This window comes from Pongo abelii, chromosome 16, assembly GCF_028885655.2.
Source record: "Pongo abelii isolate AG06213 chromosome 16, NHGRI_mPonAbe1-v2.0_pri, whole genome shotgun sequence".
NCBI classification, from domain to species: domain Eukaryota; kingdom Metazoa; phylum Chordata; class Mammalia; order Primates; family Hominidae; genus Pongo; species Pongo abelii.
This window is the reverse complement of record NC_072001.2, coordinates 102,553,575-102,576,072: the sequence shown is the minus strand read 5'-3', so window position 1 is coordinate 102,576,072 and position 22,498 is coordinate 102,553,575. Positions and strand designations below refer to the sequence as shown.

Here is a 22,498-nt window from a genome sequence, read left to right as displayed (position 1 = left end):
GTTGCAGTGAGCCAAGATCATGCCTCTGCACTCTAGCCTGGGAGACAGAGAGAGAGTCGATCTCAAAATAAAAAGAAATAAAGAAAAGAAAAAAGATTATATGCATAGGATTCAACAGTAATAGCTCAAAACCTAACTGACCTAGATTCTTTCAAATAGCAAGATCAGATTAATAATATTATAGCTGGATTTTATATTTTTCTCTTAAAATTCTTTGCCTGCTCAATTAAAGAAAGAATACATACCCAAAGAAAGCAAGATATAATGACTGTTTTTTATATACAATTTTAAATCCCTATCATTTATTTAAAATTTAGACGTAGCTTTGATCTATTGAATTAAACTGCATACCATCAAGTAGGGTGTAATTCTTCAGTCAATAAATCTAACGGTACAGGTCAGTGTCAGGCACCAGCAAGTTGTAGGAGGACGTTTGGTAGATAATTCCTTCCTGTACATTTTTGTTCTAAAGAATGGTACCAACACAGCATTGGAAACTGAGGAAAAAAGCAAATATGGCATTCAAATACTTTACAGAGGAGTACTTCCTAGTACTTTACAGAATTTTCCATTTGATTTTATGTTCAAACACATTAATTTCATGGTGTCTTACTTTCAGCAGGTTTCAGTCCTTGAGGAGCGCTCACTAGGATGGTAATTGTTTGATCGATAGATTAAGTGAGTTGGAAGACTCTCCGAGTGAAAATTTAAAACTACTGCAGTTTTGGCCTGATGCTGATGTTAACCAGCAAGAACAGAATCTGAAACCAGATGAGCTGTTAGTACTGCTTTCATCTGTTTCACAGCCACAGTGACAGCAGTTCCCTGGCTTCTGGAAGGAGTGTCGGTCTATCCAAAAAATGTACTAACAGATATGTAAAGTAAGTTGCATCACTAGCTTTGATTTTTTTAAATCGAGATATTATATACCATACACTGAATTCCACCTCAATTCAATGGTTTTCGGTACATTCACAAGGTTGTGCAACCATCACTGCTATCTAATTCCAGACCATTTTCATTGCCCCAAAAGAAACTCCATACCCATTAGCAGTTAGTACCCATTTTCTTCTCTCCTCAACTCCTGGCCACCATCTACTTTCTGTCCCTAGGGATTTCTTATTCTGGACATTGCATGCTAATGGAATCATACATGTGATCTTTTGTGGCTGGCTCCTTTCATTTCATTTTCACGTCATGTTTTCAAGGTTCATCCATGTTGTGGCATGTGTCACTAACCCATTCCTCTTTATGGCTAAATAATATTCCATCATATGGACATACTAGATTTGATTCATCCATTCATCCATTGATGTGCACTTTTTGGCCATTATGAACATTCATGTACTAGTTTTTGTGTGGATGTGTGCCTAGAAGTGGAATTACTGGTCATGTGGTAACTCTGTTTAACCTTCTGAGGCACTGCCAGACTGAGCCAGCGTGCATAGTTCACACATTCCCACCAGTATGTATGAAAGTTTCAATTTATCCATTCTTGTCAAGGCTTATTATTCTCCACCTCTTTGTTTATAGCCATCTTACTGTGTGTGAAATGGTATCTCATGGTTTTGATTTGCATTTTCCTAGTGACTAATGATGTTGAGATCTTTTCATGTGCTTTTGGACATTTGCATATCTTCTTTGGAAAAATGTTTATTCAAGTCCTTTGACCATTTTTTCTTTGAATTTTTTTTTCTTTTTGAGTTGTAAGAATTCTTTATATATTCTAAATACTAGACCCTTATCGGATATATAATTTGGAACAATTTTTCCCATTCTTTGAGTTGTCTTTTCACTTTCTTGATAGTGTCTTTTAGGCACACATTTTTAATTTTAATGAAATACAATTTGTCTATTTTTTCTTTGGTTGCTTGTGCTTTTAGTGTTATATCAAATAATCAAATGCTTAGTCCAATGTCATAAAGGTTTACATCTACATTTTCTTCTAAGAGTTTATTTTCATTCTTACTTTTAGGTCTGTCATCCATTTGCAGCAAATTTTGCCTATGGTATGAAATAGGAGTTCAATTTGACATTGAATATTGACATCTTAGCAATATTTTCTCCCAATCTGTGAACACAAAATTTCTTTATATTTATTCAAATTATCTTTGGTTTTTAATGATGTTAAATCCAAGTATTCTTTGTGATGCTGTTGTAAATGGAATTTTTTGTGTTCATTGCTAATGTATAAAAACCAATGATGTTTGTATATTAATCTTGTATCCTGCAACCTCATTGAACTAGTTTATTAGCTCTAGTAATATTTTGGTGTGAATCCCTTAATATTTCCTACATACAAGATCATGTCATCACAAATTGTTTTACTTCTTCCTTTCAAATTTGGATGCTTTTTATTTCATCTTGCTTACTGCTTTGGCTAGAACCTCCAGTACAAGATTGAATAGAAGTGATGAGACAGAACATCCTTGTCTTATTCGTGATCTCCAGGGCGGGGAAGGCTTACAGTATTTTGCATCAACATATCAGCTATGGATTTTTCATCGATGTCCTTTCTCAGGATGAAAAAGTCCATTTTTGGCTTTTTGAATGTTTTCATCTAAGAGTTTTGGATTTTGCCAAATGTTAAATGCTTTTTCTATATGCATTGAGATGATCATGTTGTTTTTGTCCTTTATTCTAATAATATGGTGTACTACATTGATTTCTGTATGTTGAATTTTGTATTCCTAAGATAAATCCCACTTGCTTATGGTGTGTATTCCTTTCTATATGTTGCTGGATTTAGTTTCATTAGTATTTTGTTGAGGATTTTTGCATCTATATTGAGGGCTACCGGCCTGTAGTTGTTTTCTTTGCCTGATTTCTAATGTGGGTGATACTGAATTGGGAAGGGTATCCTCCTTTTCTGTTTTTTGGAGTTTGTGAATAATTGGTGGTATTCTGTAAATGTTTGATAGAATTCACCAGTGAAGACATCTGCTCCTGGACTTTTCTCTGTGGGAAGTTTGTTGTTTTTAAGAGATGGGAGTCTCACCCTGACCCAGGCTGGAGTGCAGTGGTGTGACAATAGCTCACTACAGCCTTGAACTTGTGGGCTTAAGGGATACTTCCACCTCAGCCTCCCAAGTAGCTGGGACTACAGGTGTGCACCACCACACCTATTTTTTTTTATTTATATATATTTTTAGAGACAAGTTCTTACTATGTTGCCCAGGCTGGTCTTAAACTTCTGGCCTAAAGCCATCCTCCTGCTTCAGGCTCCCAAGTAGCTGGCATTACAGGTGTAAGCCACCATGCCTGGCTGTGGGAAGTTTTTTGATTACTCATTAATTTAATCTCTTGTTTGGATCTATTTAAAGTTTTTATTTCTTCTTCAGTTTTGATAGTCTATGTCTTTCTAGAAATTTGTCCATGTCATCTAAGTTCCCTAATTTGTTGTCATATGAACTCTTACTTTTATTTCCATAAGATTGGTAGTAATCTTTCATTCCTGACTTTGATAATCTGTCTTCTCTATTTTTTTTCTAGGCTGGCTAAGGGTATGTCAACTTTATTGACTTTTTCTAAGAATCAGCTTTTGGTTTGATTTTCTCTGTTTTTCTTTCTATCCTGTATTTCATTTATTTTGATTCTAATCCATGTTATTTCATTGTTCTGCTTGCTTTAGGTTTAGTTTGCTATTATTTTCTGGTTTCTGAAGGTTTAGAGCTAGGTTATTGATTTGAAGCTTCTAAAAGACATTTATAGCTATACATGGTCCTTTAAGTGATGGTTTAGCTGCATCTCATAAGTTCTGGTAGGTTCTGTTATTTTCATTACTCTCTTAAGGGACTTTGTAATTTCCCTTGTGATTCTTTTCTTTGACCCATTGGTTAAAAGGAGTGTACTGTTTAATTTCCACATTTTTTTAAGTTTCCCAAATTTTCTTCCAATTTTTAATTTCATCCCATTGTGGTCAGAGAATGTGTTTTGTATAATTTCAACTATTAAAGTTATGCCTTCTTGATGGATTGTCCCTTTTATTATGTAATGTCTTTGTCTCTACTAACAATTTTTATCTTAAAGTCTGTTTTGTCTGATGTTATATCCACTCAAGCTTTTTTCTTACAGTTTACATGTGTTTTTTTCATCCTTTTAGTTTCAGCCTACTCATGTCATTGAATCTAAAGTGTTTCTTAGTGGGCAGCATATAGTTGGACCATGATTTTTATCCATTCTACCATCTTTGCTTTTGAGTGTTTAATCCATTTATGCTTAATGCCAATTATTGATAAGGCAGGGTTCAGTCTGCCATTTTGCTAATTTTTTTCTTTTTTCTTTTTTCAATAGAGACAAGGCCTCACTATGCTGTCCATGCTGGCCTTGAACTCCCAGGCTCAAGCAATCCTCCTGCTTCAGCCTCCCAAAGTGCTGGGATTATAGGCATGAGCCACTGTGACCAGCCTTGTTTTTTTCTATGCCCTTTGTCTTTGTTGTTCCTTTATTCCTCTGTTACTTCCATGTCTTCTTTTGTTAGCAGCTATTTTCTAGTGTACCATTTTCTTTGTTGTAGCTTTTACTATATATTCTCTAGCTATGTTCTTAGTGTTTTCCCTGAGGATTATAACATTTCAATTTATAACAACCTAGTTTGGAATAATGCTAACTTAACTTAAACAGTATAGAAAAATTTTCTTCCTCTGTAAGTCTCTTCCCTCCCCCTTCCTTTGTAATGTTGTCATACAAATTGTTTTTTCACTTTGTGCCCAGATTTTTAATTATTGTTTTATGCAGTTGCTTCAAATCAGACAGGAGGAAAAAGTTACCAAAAATGCATTCATACTGCCTTTTATATTTACCAATATAGCTACCTTTACCAATGCTATTTCTTCATGTGCATTTGAGTTACTATTATCTTTTCATTTCAGCCTTTAAGCTCTCTGTTTTTCTTGTAGAGCAGCCTTGCTAATAAATTCTGTTTTTGTTTATCTGGGTATGTCCTAATCATTTCTGAAGGATAGTTTTGCTGGAAATAGAATGCTTATTTGATAGTCATTCACTTTCAGCACTTGGAATATGTCATCCCACTGTTTTCTACACTCCATAGTTTCTGATGAAGATCCCTAGTACGAGTCACTTCTCTCTTTGCTTCCAAGATTCTCTGGTACAGTGTGATTTTGTATCCAGGCATGGATCTCTTGAGTTTATACTACTTAAGGTTCATTGAGCTTCTTGGGTATGTAAATCAATGCTTTTCATCAAATTTCAGTCTTTGGCCATTATTTTTTTTCAAATATTCTACCTCCTTCTCTCCTCTCTTCTGGGACTCCAATTATGCATATATTGGTATGCATGATGGTGTGCCACAGGTCTCTGAGGCTCTATTCATTTTTCTTTATTCTTTTTTCTGTTTCTCGGACTAGATAGAGTTCCTCTCATGAATTTTTCATTTCAGTTATTGTATTTTCAACTTCATGGTTTATATTTGGTTCTTTTAAAATAGTTTTTCATTTTCCATTTAGTGAGACATTTTCATACTTTTAGTTCTTTACACATAATTTTTCTTTAGTTCTCTGAACCTATTTAAAATAGCCAATTTAAAGTCTTCATCTAAAAATCCAATGTCTAGACTTCCTCAGGTGCAGTTTCTATTTTTTATTCCTCCCATGTACAGAACATACTTTCTTCTTTATGTGTCTCATAATTTTTCTGTGGAAAACTGGACGTTTTAAAGAACGATGTGGCAACTCTGGAAATCATACCTACCTTTTTATCTCCTTGCTAAGGGTTTGATGTACTTGCTGGGTTTTTGGCTTGTTTAGTGACTATTCTGAACGAATTCAGTAAAGTCTATATTCTTTATAGTGCATGGATACTGAAGTCTCTGCTAGGGTCGTTTAGTGGTCAGCTAATGATTGGGCAGAAATTTCCCTAAATGCCACTAAGGGAGTTTTCTTACTGTGCTACGTCTCCAAGTCTGTGCTAAGGGCTCTGGGTGCACGTTGAAGCACCCCTTCAACACCGAGTCACGAAGACGACTGGAAGGAAGCTGCCTTTGGCCTCACTTTCTGCTTGTGTGTCAAGGTCAACCTACGGTGACAGCTCAAGATGTTCTTAAGTCTTTCCTGAGCAGGAGTATAACCCTTGGCATATGCAAAGCTCTACACATACACACGACCATCTAAATTCCCAAGAACACCAGAGCTTTTCAAGGTCCCTACGGACATCTCATTCCCAAGCTTTTCCTTTTACATTTTTGGTTAGCCTATTGTCTGCTCCAAGGGTTAGCCACCACTTATTAACCAATGGCCTCTGAGTCTTTCTTGACTGATGTCCCTGGGAAAAAGGCTTTCACACCTGGCAAGCTCCAATCCGGTAAAATAAAGACAGTCTTGCAAATGAGGTCTTCCAGGGACCTGCCTGACAGTTCAAATAATGACAATTCTCTGGGAATGAGGCTTTAAAGGAGTTCTAACCCCATTCTGCCCCCTCTAGTGGCTTCCAGGCTGCTACTTCTCACCTTCATTGTATACTGTTGGTTTTCAAGGATACAACAGAGATGGAAGCGGGAGATAGGAATAGGGCAAGCTAAAACACCACAAAGCTCGTTGTTCATACCGAGATTCAGCCATTTCTCTTGAATAAATACTCCACCATTGACATTCTGAGAATTCACATGTTTCAAGCTCAATTATTCTATAAACTGCAGTAACTGAGAGAGGCAACCAAACTGGATAAAGTATGAGTTTTTAGCCACACTCCAAATGAATGTTGCCATAATTTTTCAGAGGCCTGGATAATCCTTTCATTATGTATCTATTTTAAAAATCTTGGATCATTAAGACTCAAAAATCACAATGAGAAACAAAACCTGACATTCTTTAACACAGGTAGCAAGGATAATCCACACTTGTTGAGTGGAAAAAAACCTGGCTAACCCTTGACAGTCTCTTAATTACATATAGAAATAATCTCCAAATGCTACACCTTCTGCCCAGCCACCACACTCGCTGCCAATAACTTCTGTCTCCAAAGTACAAGGGGACCACACATACAGTCATGCTTCAAAGGCTGTGAAGCAAGCTCTTTTCCTGACTGAGAATGTCAGTCACTTGGTTATGATCAATCCCTTTCCTAGAGACACCGGTATCACTTTCAGATCTATTAGCTGATGACACAAGGAGGTAGCTCCTCACTGTAGGCACAGTGAGACTTGAATGATTTTTTTTTTTTTTGAGATGGAGTCTCGCTCTGTTGCCCAGGGCTGTAGTGTAATGGTGTGATCTCAGCTCACTGCAACCTCTGCCTGCCGGGTTCAAGCAATTCTCCTGCCTCAGCCTCCCGAGTAGCTGAGACTACAGGTGCGCACCACCATGCCTGGCTAATTTTTTGTATTTTTAGTAGAGACGGGGTTTCACTATGCTGGCCAGTCTGGTCTCAAACTCCTGACCTCAGGTGATCTGCCCTCCTCGGCCTCCCAAAGTGCTGGGATTATAGGCGTGAGCCACTGCCGAGACTTGATTTTTAGACAGACATAGAGCTAGTTTCAAAAATACAAACTGTATAAAAACCCCCTTTGTTTGAAGAAAAGGCAAGATATTCACTGAGTTTCTGGGAAAATGTAGGAGAATCTCATTAGGAAAAAGCAGGAGTGAATGAAAACCACAAAAATGAAGGCATAATAAAACGGGCAGGGTAATGTAACAATCCATTTAAAGAAGAGTCTTAAAGAGAGTGTGTTTATGAGTCTGTGAAATGAATTTACATCTCAATTTTTAATTATATCAGGTTGCATTAGTGTTGGTCCAGTTAGAAATCCATGTTCATAAATCATCTTAATCAAAATGTTTTTATTTATGCTGAGACAATGTATTGTGTTTAAGTACTTTATAGCAAAGATTAGAATTTCTGATTTTTCATTCAGGAAAGGGAAACAACTTTACTACTAATAATTTTAAAAATTGGCTTTGAAAGTCCCCAGAGACTACAAAATAGTTATATATTTTAGAGAAAATTATATGCAGAGCCTCATAAGCCAACTGGTATTGAAGCCTTTTTTTTTCCCTAGACTGTAAAGATTTTAATTCATAATGCTCACGTAAAACAGAAGTGAGATGTACATTACACTAGTCAGACAAGCGGGAGTGTGAAAGGTCTTAGTGAGGCACGGTGACCAAAAGATGTTTAATGTACACCTCACTTTTCCAGAAGAGAAGGGCCAGGTAACAAAGAAGTTCATCACTCTTATCCGTTAGCCAGAGTGGATCCTCCACCCAGGCCAGGGTTCTTTTGAATAGGGATCATTTAATTATTATGTATTTTAAGAGTGTGCTCAAAACACATATTAACTGAAGATGCAGCATTTCATCCACACAATGTTATGTAATTAAGGTTTTTGGTAGGATAACAATTGGACATACTTTAGAACACTGATAGGGTAATCCACTAAAATGGGCCTCTTTTGCACTACATCATAGGAAGGCCTGTGCTCATGAGGCTATCCTGGACTGTAAAATTTATCACTAACCACACAAGAGTTCACTGAAGTAAACTTACCTGAACAGAGATGATACTTTCCAAGTTGCTCACTTTTTTTGCATTACTATTATTGTGTGAAATACTTTTCTACCTAGCATAACTGTTGCTCAAGAAAACAACATATATAATAACTTCAGATTTGCTTTTCTGCAAAGCTTTGGACACAATTCAAATATACAGCATGTAGGCAAATTTTCTCCAGTTGATAACACTCCTTTATAGCATCAAAAGATTAAGAATGACATCGATAAATCCAGCATAAAATTTCCATAATGAACAGCACCAGGGAAACCATTTAAGTTCCACTTCTCATCAATTAAGTTCAGGTGCTGTACCCAAGGATTAAGGTTAAGACTGCCCAAAGGTTGTCTGCCCAGCCCACTGCTGTTGTTTAACACACCGTAGTTCATAATAGGTAGAGAAAGAATGCTTGGATTGTAAGCATCTTTGTAAAACTTCAAACAAGGTAAAACTAATGTATTACCTTACCACAATGAGAATCCTGAATACCAAGTTAGCACATTTCATAGCTCCATTCCATGACATGTGATTGTAGAGGATGAAATAGAAAAATGTAGCAAGACATTTACTGTCACCTAAATGATAGGTAGCAGTCACTTAGGCCTGAAGCACAATTGTGAAGTTTCATGCCACATTTTCACTGGCTAACTTATATACATGTAGAGGTTATGTTAAAACTTCAATTATCCCAAAGGATGAAAGTGTTACATTTCGATACAGATCTTCAGTTCCTATTTTACTATAAGCCTTTGAAACGTTAAGGCTGAATAGACCAAGTTATGAAAAGGGACAAGAGGAAGTAAGAACAGTGCAGATACAGTGGGAACACATGGTAACTTTCTGCCGTCTCCATTCTACGTGGACGGTGTGCTTTCCGGGCAGCAGGTGGTGTGACTGTAAAAAGATCACACATTTGTCAGTAACTATGTAGGATTTTTGGCACTATAAAGTCAGGGCAGCTAATAAAAATTCCATCAACCAAATTTTTGATAAGTCTGAAGTTTTAAAAAAATAATTTTTCTACCAAGCAAATCCTTGGTTCTCCATTCAGCCCTGCCTTTTAGAAAACTTACATCATTAAAAAACATTTTAAAAAAAGAATCACTTCACAGCAACCAGATGAACATCTGGCAGCAAAGCAACATTAAAATGCCATCCTTTGAAAGGAAGAGCAAATACGTGACTCCTTCATGAAGAGCAGTTCTTTCTGGCAGGGTGGAGGCTCAGAGACTTGCTGTTTATGGACTTTTGCAGAAGTCGAAGGCTGAATTTGGACCTGCTTTTCCTGTATTTTCTCGGTTGCATCTGGGCAGTATGCTAAGTATACAAGAAACGAGGGTCAACATGAATACAATGTTGTGCATCAGGTGACTAAGTAAATGTGCACGGGCTGTACTTTGAATCATCCTGTTAAAAACCAGTAGTGGAAGTAGCTGAAGCCTGTCTTTCACATGTGACAAAAATATTTCAAAGTCAGTATAAATTGAATCATAAACCCATCAAAAAAAGAACACTGAGATCTTATTTCAATGTGTGTTTTCTCCCCCTTTCTCATTGTATGGAAACTGTTTATATTGAGAAAGAAAAAAATCAGATCTTGTAAAGCTTCAAATATTCCTCAAATTCTTCTCATATAAAAAAATCTTATCAGGAAATTTAAAAACTTCAAAAATCATTTTTCTGCAAACACTTTTAAAAAACAAGAAGTGTATTCATTACAATCTACATTTTTGTTTTTAAAATCCCTCACAAAAGTCTGTTGCTACATTGTAGAACGTATAAACAAGGCTGGAACTTTCCAGAGGGTGTGTGCTCTGGGACCCTCACTGAGCCTCCATGGGAGCCTCACTTTGCCGCCAACTCAGGCGCCCCACTAAGACCATTGAGGCCACGGGGTTTGCTGAAACTCCTCAGAAACTGACAAGTTTCCACTGCAGACACTGTGGAGAATACGGTCTCAGGGAAATAACTCTCTGGGAAAAGCAAGGGAGAGGAGAGGAAGCATCATTGAAGGTATGTGTGTTCAAAAGGGAATCTGGCTAGATGATCAAATCACTGTTCTCCAAGGACCTGAAACTTGCTTTAAATTAGATTTGGGGAGGCCCATCAATTTAAATGGTTTGTGTAAAAGACACACTCACATAAAAAGGAAAAACACAGAAGACAAATGGGTCCTTAATTTGGGGGAGGATATATTCCAACTTGGGGGAAGGGTGAAGGCATTTTAGCTCTGAAGCTCAATCATGACATTTCCAGAGAGTTCTGCAGTGCCCCCGCATTGGACAGGACAGGATGGAAGAGTGTGCTGGACTGGCTGGATTCCCCAGTGTCAAGCTGGCAGCGCTCCTGAGGTTCTTGAGTGTTTATCAACTCAGCAGGTCAAAAGTCTGCAGACACTGGGTGGAGCAGCAGTAAGCCACAAAACTAACAGTTGTCTTCCTGGAAGGGGAAAAAGGGAGAGAAGAACACTGTGAGTTCAAGATTAGAGTCTCTGATTCTTTCTGTTGGAAACTTTTTTTCTTTGTTAAAATGGAGGATTAGCCATGGTCAACAAACTGCATAACAGAAATTTAAATTTCCTTTTCAAACTGAGCACTGGAATCAGGTGAAGTATGTACATGTGAATGTTCATTTTAATAGCAGCGTTCAGAAGATATACTATCCCTAAAGTAGAAACTAAGAAAGGAAAAAAATAAACCTTTTCCACGTTACATTTTGAACTCTGCTTACTAGAACCAACAGTGCAATCACAGAGTTGAAGTCCATTATAAAAATCATGTAACAGAAAATGTCACCAATTTAGCCAGAACACATATATACCACAGAGCTTAAACAACATAATTTTAAGGAATTTATCCTACAAATGTATGTATACACACAGATTGCTAGTAGAGGTCATTTCAGAATCTGAATAACACAGTTCAAAGGTCTTCCCACATATCAGAGGTTTGGGCACCTTTGTGCAGTGAGTCATGAGCCCCAGGGGGCCTCCGACCCACTCAGGACAGCTACAGCTATTAGATGCCTTGTTTTCCTGCCAGAAGTGCTATCCTCTGGTAGAGGGAGAAGAGTCTCTTGTTGTTTCCATAAGACCCTCTGTGCTGATTGTTTTCTATTTCCTCACCCCCAACACAGTCCGCCTTTCTCTGTGGCCCAGGAAGGGGACCTCTGTAGACTTTACCAGCAAAGCTGCCTCAACTCCAGCTTCTGGTTAGGCCAGCGAGAGGCACCAGCAGGAGGCACCAGCGGGGGCACCAGCAGGGGGCACCAGCAGGGGGCTGAAGGGCAGGAAGAAGGAAGGTTGAGTATTTCCACCCCACTTCCTCTCTCCCCCTGGGACTGGAGCTCCTATCAGGCAGGCCCCCTTTTCCACCTCTGGTTCTCGCCAGGCTCCAGGGCTCCCTTTGCCCTTCAGGCCCAAGGATTAAGCATGGTAAGGGCTTCCTACTGCTGTGAGTCCCTGTGTGCCTCAATATCCTTCTGGGTGCTCTGCACCCTGCCCAAACTTCAGCCAATTGTCCTTCTTCATTAATTTCTCTTCAAAGTCTCAGCCAAATGTGCATTTTGTTTTCCAGCCCTGATGAATATAGAATGTGTTATGAGAAGTGGCCCAATGAAGCAGCTCATCCAAGTGAGATTCTGAGGTTGGGCTGGAGAGTACATGAATGGCTTTCTCACTAGAGAGAAGTGGGACCCTGCTAATCTGTAGCATGTGGTGGCATCACGGTTACTCAAATATCACTGGAACAGAAGGTAACAGGAGGGCAAGGCACTGGGAAAGTAAGTGGCTGTGGCACTTGATTGCTATGGCATCATGGTGATTCCAAGTTTGTGGGGTGAGATGGCTTCTTTTGACTGTGCTGAAGAGATTCCGAAAAGAACGATAAGCTTAGTGCCTTGAGATCTCAACTCAAGGCATGGGCAGAGAATCAGAAAGTTTTTATGGTGGCTTTAAATGAATCTTTATTTTATGAAGCTGCAAGGGACATGGCTGAGGCTAAATGTAGAGGTTTCAGGATCACATACCAGATAAAGATATATTTATGCTAAGTCTCTTATGCTAAGGTAAAAGGTGCTTTTGGGAAAGAGTGGGAACTTGAGACTTGATATGGGAGCCTCTAGACAGGCACAAATCTAAGAGCCTTGACTCTCTAGCATCTCTAAACATTTCTTCATATCAGAAACAGACCTTTCCACCTTCTACGAAAACTACCATTCCCTTGGGTAAAAATGTTTCAATGGCTTCCCCTGGGGTGGTTACCTAAAAACTTTTCAGGACCCACCACCATCAATACTCATTGCCTCTAGGGCCAAAAAGGGTAAAATCCTAGCATGATCCAGAGATCATTGCAAGGTCTACTCCTGGAGGAAATCACATACACACCGATGGAGTTGCAGGATCTTGTCAAATTATATTAGCAGGAACCTGGAGGGCACACATGGAAACGGATTCTAAGTACATTAGCCAGCAAGAATGAATGTAAGATTGGATCAGGCCAACAGGGGTACTTCACCTATACCTCAGAATATGATACATTAAGCACCTGGGAATGGTTAACAGAAGCCTTGACTCATTGGAGGCCAACAGCTGATGAGACAGCTATGCTAGACTCCCCTTGCAGATTCTAGAGGGAGGATACATGGGAATGCAGAGAGGACCCAAGGTGGCGGACCCTGCTCAGCCACCTCCTGAAAAATCTCCAGGAGGGCCAAGAAGTCTTTTTCTTCCCTAAGGCTAAATGTATTTGCAAGGGGGAATACAAACTGGAAGTAGCAAGCACCCTTGATGCCTTAATACATGATTATCAGAGGTGAGAGAGAAAAATCCTGCAAGAGTTCACATGCCTACTACATCAGTGCAGTTTCAAATGGAAAAGAAGAGTTGTATCCAGAACTGCCCGCTACAGAGAAACAGATACACACTTGGTGGATCCCTCTGGATTTTGGGTGAAAATATATTTCGGTGGAACTTCTGGTTCTGCCAAGATGGGGTAGGTCCCATTCTTCCCAGGTCTTCCCCCCACACCTGAAATACTCTGGACAAAATACAACAAATAAGCACAGGCAAGCTCTGAAAGGGAGAATGAAGGCAGACAGCCTAGGGACAGTGGGACTTGAGGAACAACGCAGTGCTAGCAAGTTCCCTGGGTACCTTATTGCCCTCTATATCTTAAATAGGATGCTGTAGAAGCCTCCAGTCCACAACCAGTAACAGGCACAGATGCAATTGGCTCCAAGTAAAGCCCATGCCCCCAAGCCAAAGGCCAGGGACAGGAAAATCTACAAAGACAGAAAGTAGATAAGCCTAGGGCTAGGTATGATGGGGACAGAGGGACAGGGGCAAGAGCTAAATGTTCAGGGTTTCCGTATGGGTGAGAAAATGTTCTGAAATGGATTAGGGTGAGGGTTGCACATATCACTGAATGTAGCATATCGCTGAATGTACTAAGAAACACTGAATTGTATACTTTAAACGGGTGAAATTGTATGATATGTGAATTATCTCAATAAAGCTGTTAAGAAATAAGAGAGATGAAAGGAGAAATAGATAAATCCATAAATAGAATTGGGGACTTAATACCTTACTCTCAGCAACTGATATACTAGATAGAAAATTAGTGTAAGTATAGAAAAACTGAACAACACAATAAATTAAAAATCTGACATATACAGAACACTATCCAACAGCAGCAGAATCTACGTTGTTTTTTTCAAATGCCCATGGACCATATACCAAGTCACAGCTGAGATTTGCCTACCTGGACAGAGCTGCTAGAGCCATAAACTGGTAGGAACACTTAAATGGGAATGTTTACAAAATCTGGGCATAAAACCACACCTTAAAAAATTTAAAAGATATCATACAAATTATGTTATCAAACTACAATGGAATTAAACTAGAAATCAATAAAAGATAGCTGGAAAATTCCTAAATATTTGGAAATTAAACAACTTAATTCTAAATATCTAGGTGAAAGAAGAAATCTGAAGAGAAATAAAACAAATTTTCGGCAGTTCCAAGATGGCCGAATAGGAACAGCTCCAGTCTACAGCTCCCAGCGTGACAGACGCAGAAGATGGGTGATTTCTGCATTTCCAACTGAGCAAACGGCACGCCAGGAGATTACATCCCATGCCCGGCTGGGAGGGTCCCATGCCCACGGAGCCTCGCTCATTGCTAGCACAGCAGTCTGAGATCGATCTGCAAGGCAGCAGCGAGGCTGGGGTAGGGGCGCCTGCCATTGCTGAGGCTTGAATAGGTAAACAAAGCAGCCAGGAAGCTCGAACTGGGTGGAGCCCACCACAGCTCAAGGAGGCCTGCCTGCCTCTGTAGACTCCACCTCTCGGGGCAGGACATAGCCGAACAAAAGGCAGCAGAAACCTCTGCAGACTTAAATGTCCCTGTCTGACAGCTTTGAAGTGAGTAATGGTTCTCCCAGCACAGAGTTTGAGATCTGAGAACAGACAGACTGCCCCCTCAAGTGGGTCCCTGACCCCTGAGTACCCTAACTGGGAGGCACCCTCCAGTCGGGGAAGACTGACACCTCACACAGCTGGGTACCCCTCTGAGATGAGGCTTCCAGAGGAATGATCAGGCAGCAACATTTGCTATTCAGCAATATTCGCTGTTCTGCAGCCTCTGCTGCTGATACCCAGGCAAACAGGGTCTGCAGTGGACCTCCAGCAAACTCCAACAGACCTGCAGCTGAGGGTCCTGACTGTTAGAAGAAAACTAACAGAAAGGACATCCACACCAAAACCCCACTGTAAGTCACCATCATCAAAGACCAAAGGTAGATAAAACCACAAAGATGGGGAAAAAACAGAGCAGAAAAGCTGAAAACTCTAAAAATCAGAGCGCCTCTCCCCCTGCAAAGGAATGCAGCTCCTCGCCAGCAACAGAACAAAGCTGGATGAAGAATGACTTTGACGAGTTGAGAGAAGAAGGCTTCAGAAGATCAAACTTCTCCAAGCTAATGGAGGAAGTTCGAACCCATCGCAAAGAAGCTAAAAACCTTGAAAAAAGATTAGATGAATGGCTAACTAGGATAACCAATATAGAGAAGTCCTTAAATGACCTGATGGAGCTGAAAAACATGGCATGAGAACTACGTGACGAATGCACAAGCTTCAGTAGCCGATTTGATCAACTGGAAGAAAGGGTATCAGTGATTGAAGATCAAATGAATGAAATGAAGCGAGAAGAGAAGTTTAGAGAAAAAAGAGTAAAAAGAAACTAACAAAGACTCCAAGAAATATGGGACTATGTGAAAAGACCAAATCTACATCTGATTGGTATACCTGAAAGTGACGAGGAGAATGGAACCAAGTTGGAAAACACTCTGCGGGATACTATCCAGGAGAACTTCCCCAATCTAGCAAGGCAGGCCAACATTCAAATTCAGGAAATACAGAGAACGCCACAAAGATACTCCTCAAGAAGAGCAACTCTGAAGACACATAATTGTCAGATTCACCAAAGTTGAAATGAAGGGAAAAATGTTAAGGGCAGCCAGAGAGAACGGTCGGGTTACCAACAAAGGGAAGCCCATCAGACTAACAGCGGATCTCTCATCAGAAACTCTACAAGCCAGAAGAGAGTGGGGACCAACATTCAACATTCTTAAAGAAAAGAATTTTCAACCCAGAATTTCATATCCAGCCAAATTAAGCTTCACAAGTGAAGGAGAAATAAAATCCTTTACAGACAAGCAAATGCTGAGAGATTTTGTCACCACCAGGCCTGCCCTACAAGAGCTCCTGAAGGAAGCACTAAACATGGAAAGGAACAACCGATACCAGCCACTGCAAAAACATGCCAAATTGTAAAGGCCATCGATGCTGGGAAGAAACTGCATCAACTAACGAGCAAAATAACCAGCTAACATCATAATGATAGGATCAAATTCACACATAACAATATTAACCTTAAATGTAAATGGGCTAAATGCACCAATTAAAAGACACAGACTGGAAAATTGGATAAAGAGTCAAGACCCATCAGTGTGCTTTATTCAGGAGACATACCTCACGTGCAGAGACACACATAGGCTCAAAATAAAGGGATGGAGGAAGATCTACCAAGCAAATGGAAAACAAAAAAAGGCAGGGGTTGCAATCCTAGTCTCTGATAAAACAGACTTTAAACCAACAAAGATCAAAAGAGACGAAGAAGGCCATTACATAATGGTAAAGGGATCAATTCAACAAGAAGAGCTAACTACCCTAAACATATATGCACCCAATACAGGAGCACCCAGATTCATAAAGCAAGTACTTAGACACCTACAAAGAGTCTTAGACTTCCACACAATAACAATGGGAGACTTTAACACCCCACTGTCAACATTAGATAGATCAACGAGACAGAAAGTTAACAAGGATATCCAGGAATCGAACTCAACTCTGCACCAAGTGGACCTAATAGACATCTACAGAACTCTTCACCCCAAACCAACACAATATACGTTCTTCTCAGCACCACATCACACTTATTCCAAAATTGACCACATAGTTGGAAGGAAAGCACTCCTCAGCAAATGTAAAAGAACAGAAATTACAACAAACTGTCTCTCAGACCACAGTGCAATCAAACTAGAACTCAGGAATAAGAAACTCACTCAAAACCGCTAAACTACATGGAAACCGAACATCCTGCTTCTGAATGACTACTGGGTTCATAATGAAATGAAGGCAGAAATAAAGATGTTCCTTGAAACCAATGGGAAAAAAGACACAACATACCAGAATCTCTGGGACACGTTTAAAGCAGTGTGTAGACGGAAATTTATAGCACTAAATGCCCACAAGAGAAAACAGGAAAGATCTAAAATTGACACCCTAACATCACAATTAAAAGAACTAGAAAAGCAAGAGCAAATACATTCAAAAGCTAGCAGAAGGCAAGAAATAACTAAGATCAGAGCAGAACTGAAGGAGACAGAGACACAAAAAACCCTTCAAAAAATCAATCAATCCAGGAGCTGGTTTTTTGAAAAGATCAACAAAATAGACCACTAGCAAGACTACTAAAGAAGAAAAGAGAGAAGAATCAAATAGACGAAATAAAAAATGATAAAGGGGATATCACCACCAATCCCACAGAAATGCAAACTACCATCAGAGAATACTATAAACACCTCTACGCAAATAAACTAGAAAATCTAGAAGAAATGGATAAATTCCTGGACACATACACCCTCCCAAGACTAAACCAGGAAGAATTTGAATCCCTGAATAGACCAATAACAGGCTCTGAAATTGAGGCAATAATTAATAGCCTACCAACCAAAAAAAGTCCAGGACCAGACAGATTCACAGCCGAATTCTACCAGAGGTACAAGGAGGAGCTGGTACCATTCCTTCTGAAACTATTCCCATCAATAGAAAAAGAGAATCCTCCCTAACTCATTTTATGAGGCCAGCATCATCCTGATACCAAAGCCGGGCAGAGACATGACAAAAAAAGAGAATTTTAGACCAATATCCCTGAAGAACATTGATGCAAAAATCCTCAATAAAGTACCGGTAAACTGAATCCAGCAGCACATCAAAAAGCTTATCCACCATGATCAAGTGGGCTTCATCCCTGGGATGCAAGGCTGGTTCAACATACACAAATCAATAAACATAATCCAGCATATAAACAGAACCAAAGACAAAAACCACATGATTATTTCGATAGATACAGAAAAGGCCTTCAACAAAATTCAACAGCCCTTCATGCTAAAAACTCTCAATAAACTAAGTATTGATGGGACGTATCTCAAAATAATAAGAGCTATTTATGACAAACCCACAGCCAATATCATACTGAACAGGCAAAAACTGGAAGCATTCCCTTTGAAAACGGGCACAAGACAGGGATGCCCTCTCTCACCACTCCTATTCAACATAGTGTTGGAAGTTGTGGCCAGGGCAATCAGGCAGGAGAAAGAAATAAAGGGTACTGAATTAGGAAAAGAGGAAGTCAAATTGTCCCTGTTTGCAGATGACATGATTGTATATTTAGAAAACCCAATCATCTCAGCCCACAATCTCCTTAAGCTGATAAGCAACTTCAGCAAAGTCTCAGGATACAAAATCAATGTGCAAAAATCACAAGCATTCTTATACACCAATAGCAGACAAACAGAGAGCCAAATAATGAGTGAACTCCCATTCACAATTGCTTCAAAGAGAATAAAATACCTAGGAATCCAACTTACAAGGGATGTGAAGGACCTCTACAAGGAGAACTACAAACCACTGCTCAATGAAATAAAAGAGGACACAAACAAATGGAAGAACATTCCATGCTCATGGATAGGAAGAATCAATATCATGAAAATGGCTATACTGCCCAAGGTAATTTATAGATTCAATGCCATCCCCATCAAGCTACCAATGACTTTCTTCACAGAATTGGAAAAAAAATAAAGTTCGTATGGAACCAAAAAAGGGCCCGCATTGCCAAGACAATCCTAAGCCAAAAGAACAAAGCTGGAGGCATCATGCTACCTGACTTCAAACCATACTACAAGACTATAGTAACCAAAACAGCATGGTGCTGGTACCAAAACAGAGATATAGACCAATGGAACAGAACAGAGTCCTCAGAAATAATACCACACATCTACAACCATCTGATCTTTGACAAACCTGTCAAAAACAAGAAATGGGGAAAGGATTCCCTATTTAATAAATGGTGCTGGGAAAACTGGCTAGCCATATGTAGAAAGCTGAAACTGGATCCCTTCCTTACACCTTATACAAAAATTAATTCAAGATGGATTAAAGACTTAAACGTTAGACCTAAAACCATAAAAACCCTAGAAGAAAACCTAGGCAATACCATTCAGGACATAGGCATGGGCAAGGACTTCATGTCTAAAACACCAAAAGCAATGGCAACAAAAGCCAAAATTGACAAATGGGGTCTAACTAAACTAAAGAGCTTCTGCACAGCAAAAGAAACTACCATCAGAGTGAACAGGCAACCTACAGAATGGGAGAAAATTTTTGCAATCTACTCATCTGACAAAGGGCTAATACCCAGAATTTACAAAGAACTCCAACAAATTTACAAGCAAAAAACAACCCCATCAAAAAGTGGGCAAAGAATATGAACAGACACTTCTCAAAAAAATACATTTATGCAGCCAACAGACACATGAAAAAATGCTCATGATCACTGGCCATCACAAAAATGTAAATCAAAACCACAATGAGATACCATCTCACACCAGTTAGAATGGCGATCATTAAAAAGTCTGGAAACAACAGGTGCTGGAGAGGATGTGGAGAAATAGGAACACTTTTTACACTGTTGGTGGGACTGTAAACTAGTTCAACCATTGTGGAAGACAGTGTGGCGATTCCTCAAGGATCTAGAACTAGAAATACCATTTGATCCAGCCATCCCATTACTGGGTATATATCCAGAGGATTATAAATCAAGCTGCTATAAAGACACATGAACACCTATGTTTATTGCAGCACTATTCACAATAGCAAAGACTTGGAACCAACCCAAATGTCCATCAATGATAGACTGGATTAAGAAAATGTGGCTCATACACAACATGGAATACTATGCAGCCATAAAAAAGGATGAGTTCATGTCCTTTGTAGGGACATGGATGAAGCTGGAAACCATGATTCTCAGCAAAGTATCGCAAGGACAAAAAACCAAACACCACATGTCCTCACTCACAGGTGAGAATTGAACAATGAGAACACTTGGACACAGAGTAGGGAACATCACACACCAGGGCCTGTTGTGGGGTGGGGGGAGGGGGGAGGGATAGCATTAGGAGATATACCTAATGTAAATGATGAGTTAATGGGTGCAGCACACCAACATGGCACATGTATACATATGTAACAAACCTGCACTTTGTGCACATGTACCATAGAACTTAAAGTATAAAAAAATTTTTTTTTCAACTAAATGAAAATAAAATACAAGTCATCAAAAAGTAATAGGATGCAGCCAAAGCAGTACTTAAAGGAAAACTTACAGTACTAAACACACATACTAGAAAAGAAAGGTCTAAAATCAATAACTCATATTTCTACCAGGAAACTACAGAATGAAGAACAATTTAAGTTTAAAGCAAGGAAAAATCATAGAGTATGTTCTTTGACTATAATAGAATCAAACTAGAAACCAATAACAAAAAGACAAGAGGAAAATCTTCAAACATATAGAAATTAAACACCACAGTTCTTTGACCCATGGATCAAATGACCACACTTCCATAGGTCAGAAAGGAAATCTCAAAGGAACTTAAAACATACACAAACTGAATGAAGATGAAAATATGATTCAAAAATCAAAGATTTTGGTACACAGCTAGAGACAGTAGTGCTGAGGGAAATTCATAGCACTAAATGCTTACATTACAAAGAAGCCTAGATTATTGATTTGAGACTTTTCCTTTTTTCTAATGTAAGTACTTAGTGCTATAAATGTCCTCTTTTAGCTTTTAAAAACCTAAAAAGAAAACAAAATAAGCCCAAAGCAAGAAGAAGAATAGTAAATAATAAAGAGGAGAAACCAATGAAATCAATCACTAGGATTATGAATAACAATAAAACTGATAAATCTTGACCAAGACTGACAAAGATAAAAAGAGAGAACACACGAATTAATATTAGAAATGAAGCAGGTGATATCACCACAGATCCTACAGCCATTAAAAAGATGTATAGGAATACTAGGGACAACTTTATACTAATAAATCTGACAACTTAGAAGAAACAGACCAGTGTCTAGAAAACCACAAACTACCAAAACTCAACTGAGATGAAACAGACAACCCAAATAGTCTTACAACCATTAAATAGATTGAATTTATAATTTGAAAAAGAAAACAAATTTCCCTGCCCAGATGGTTTCACTGGAGAATTCTAACAAAGAGTAAAAAAATAAATTTTTGAAAAGTTTTACACAATTTCTTCAGGAAAAAACAGAAGAAGAGGAACACTTCCTAACTCATTTAATGAGGCCAGTATTATCCTGACTCCAGAACTAGACAAGGATAATACAAAAACAGAAAATTACAGACCAGTATCTTTCATTAACAAAGATTTTAAAATCTTCAACAAAGTATTAACAAATTAAAGAAATGTACAAAAAGAATTACACATCATGATCAAGTGGGAGTTATTCCAGGCATGTGAGGCTAGTTCAATATTTGATAATCAGCACCACCCACCGTATCAACAGGCAAAAGAAAAACCATATGATCATATCAATGGACTCAGAAGAAGCATTTAACAAAATTGAACACTTTGTCTTGATTAAAACTCTCAGCAAACTACATAGAGAGGAAATCTTCCTTAATTTAATAAAGAGAACATACCAAAAACCCCTACTTATCAGTAGGGTTAACACATTATGCTTAACAGATTAAAATTATATTATACTTAACACATTATATATATTATTATAGTTAACACATTATACTTAACAGTGAAACGCTGAGTGTTTTCCCTTTAAGACTAGGAACAAGGCAGTTGGGTGTGGTGGCTCATGCCTGTAATCCCAGCACTTTGGGAGGCCGAGGTGAGCAGATCACAAGGTCAGGAGATCAAGACCATCTTGGCTAATACAGTAAAACCCTGTCTCTACTAAAAAAACAAACAAAAAAAAATTTAGCCAGGCGTGGTGGTGGGCGCCTGTAGTCCCAGCTACTTGGGAGGCTGAGGCAGGAGAATAGTATGAACCCAGGAGGCAGAGTGAGCCGAGATCATGCCACTGCACTCCAGCCTGGGCGACAGAGCGAGACTCCATCTCGAAAAAAAAAAAAAAAAAAGATTGGAACAAGGCAAGGATGTCTATTTTCACGACCTTAGTCAGCATAGTACTTGAAGTTCTAACCACTGCTATAAGGCAAGAAAAAGAAACAAAGGCATACAGATTGGAAGGGAAGAAATAAAACTATTCCTTAGCAGACAGCATGACATGATTTTCTATGCAGAAAATCCCAAGGCATCTACAAAAAATACT

General features: G+C 38.9%; 1 protein-coding gene across 13 annotated transcripts in view; it reads right to left on the bottom strand.

The window, feature by feature from the left end:
- Positions 1 to 8,673: 8,673 nt before the first annotated feature.
- The window catches only part of LRRC28 (leucine rich repeat containing 28), a 144,355-nt gene continuing 130,530 nt past the window's right edge, over positions 8,674 to 22,498 (bottom strand). For 12 of the 13 annotated variants that reach the window (XM_009250189.4, XM_024232167.3, XM_063716025.1 and 9 more), the window contains one exon: positions 8,674 to 10,941. In XM_009250189.4, the coding sequence (XP_009248464.1) occupies positions 10,869 to 10,941 (73 nt within the window). In that variant the 3' untranslated portion in view covers positions 8,674 to 10,868. 13 annotated transcript variants of the gene reach the window in all.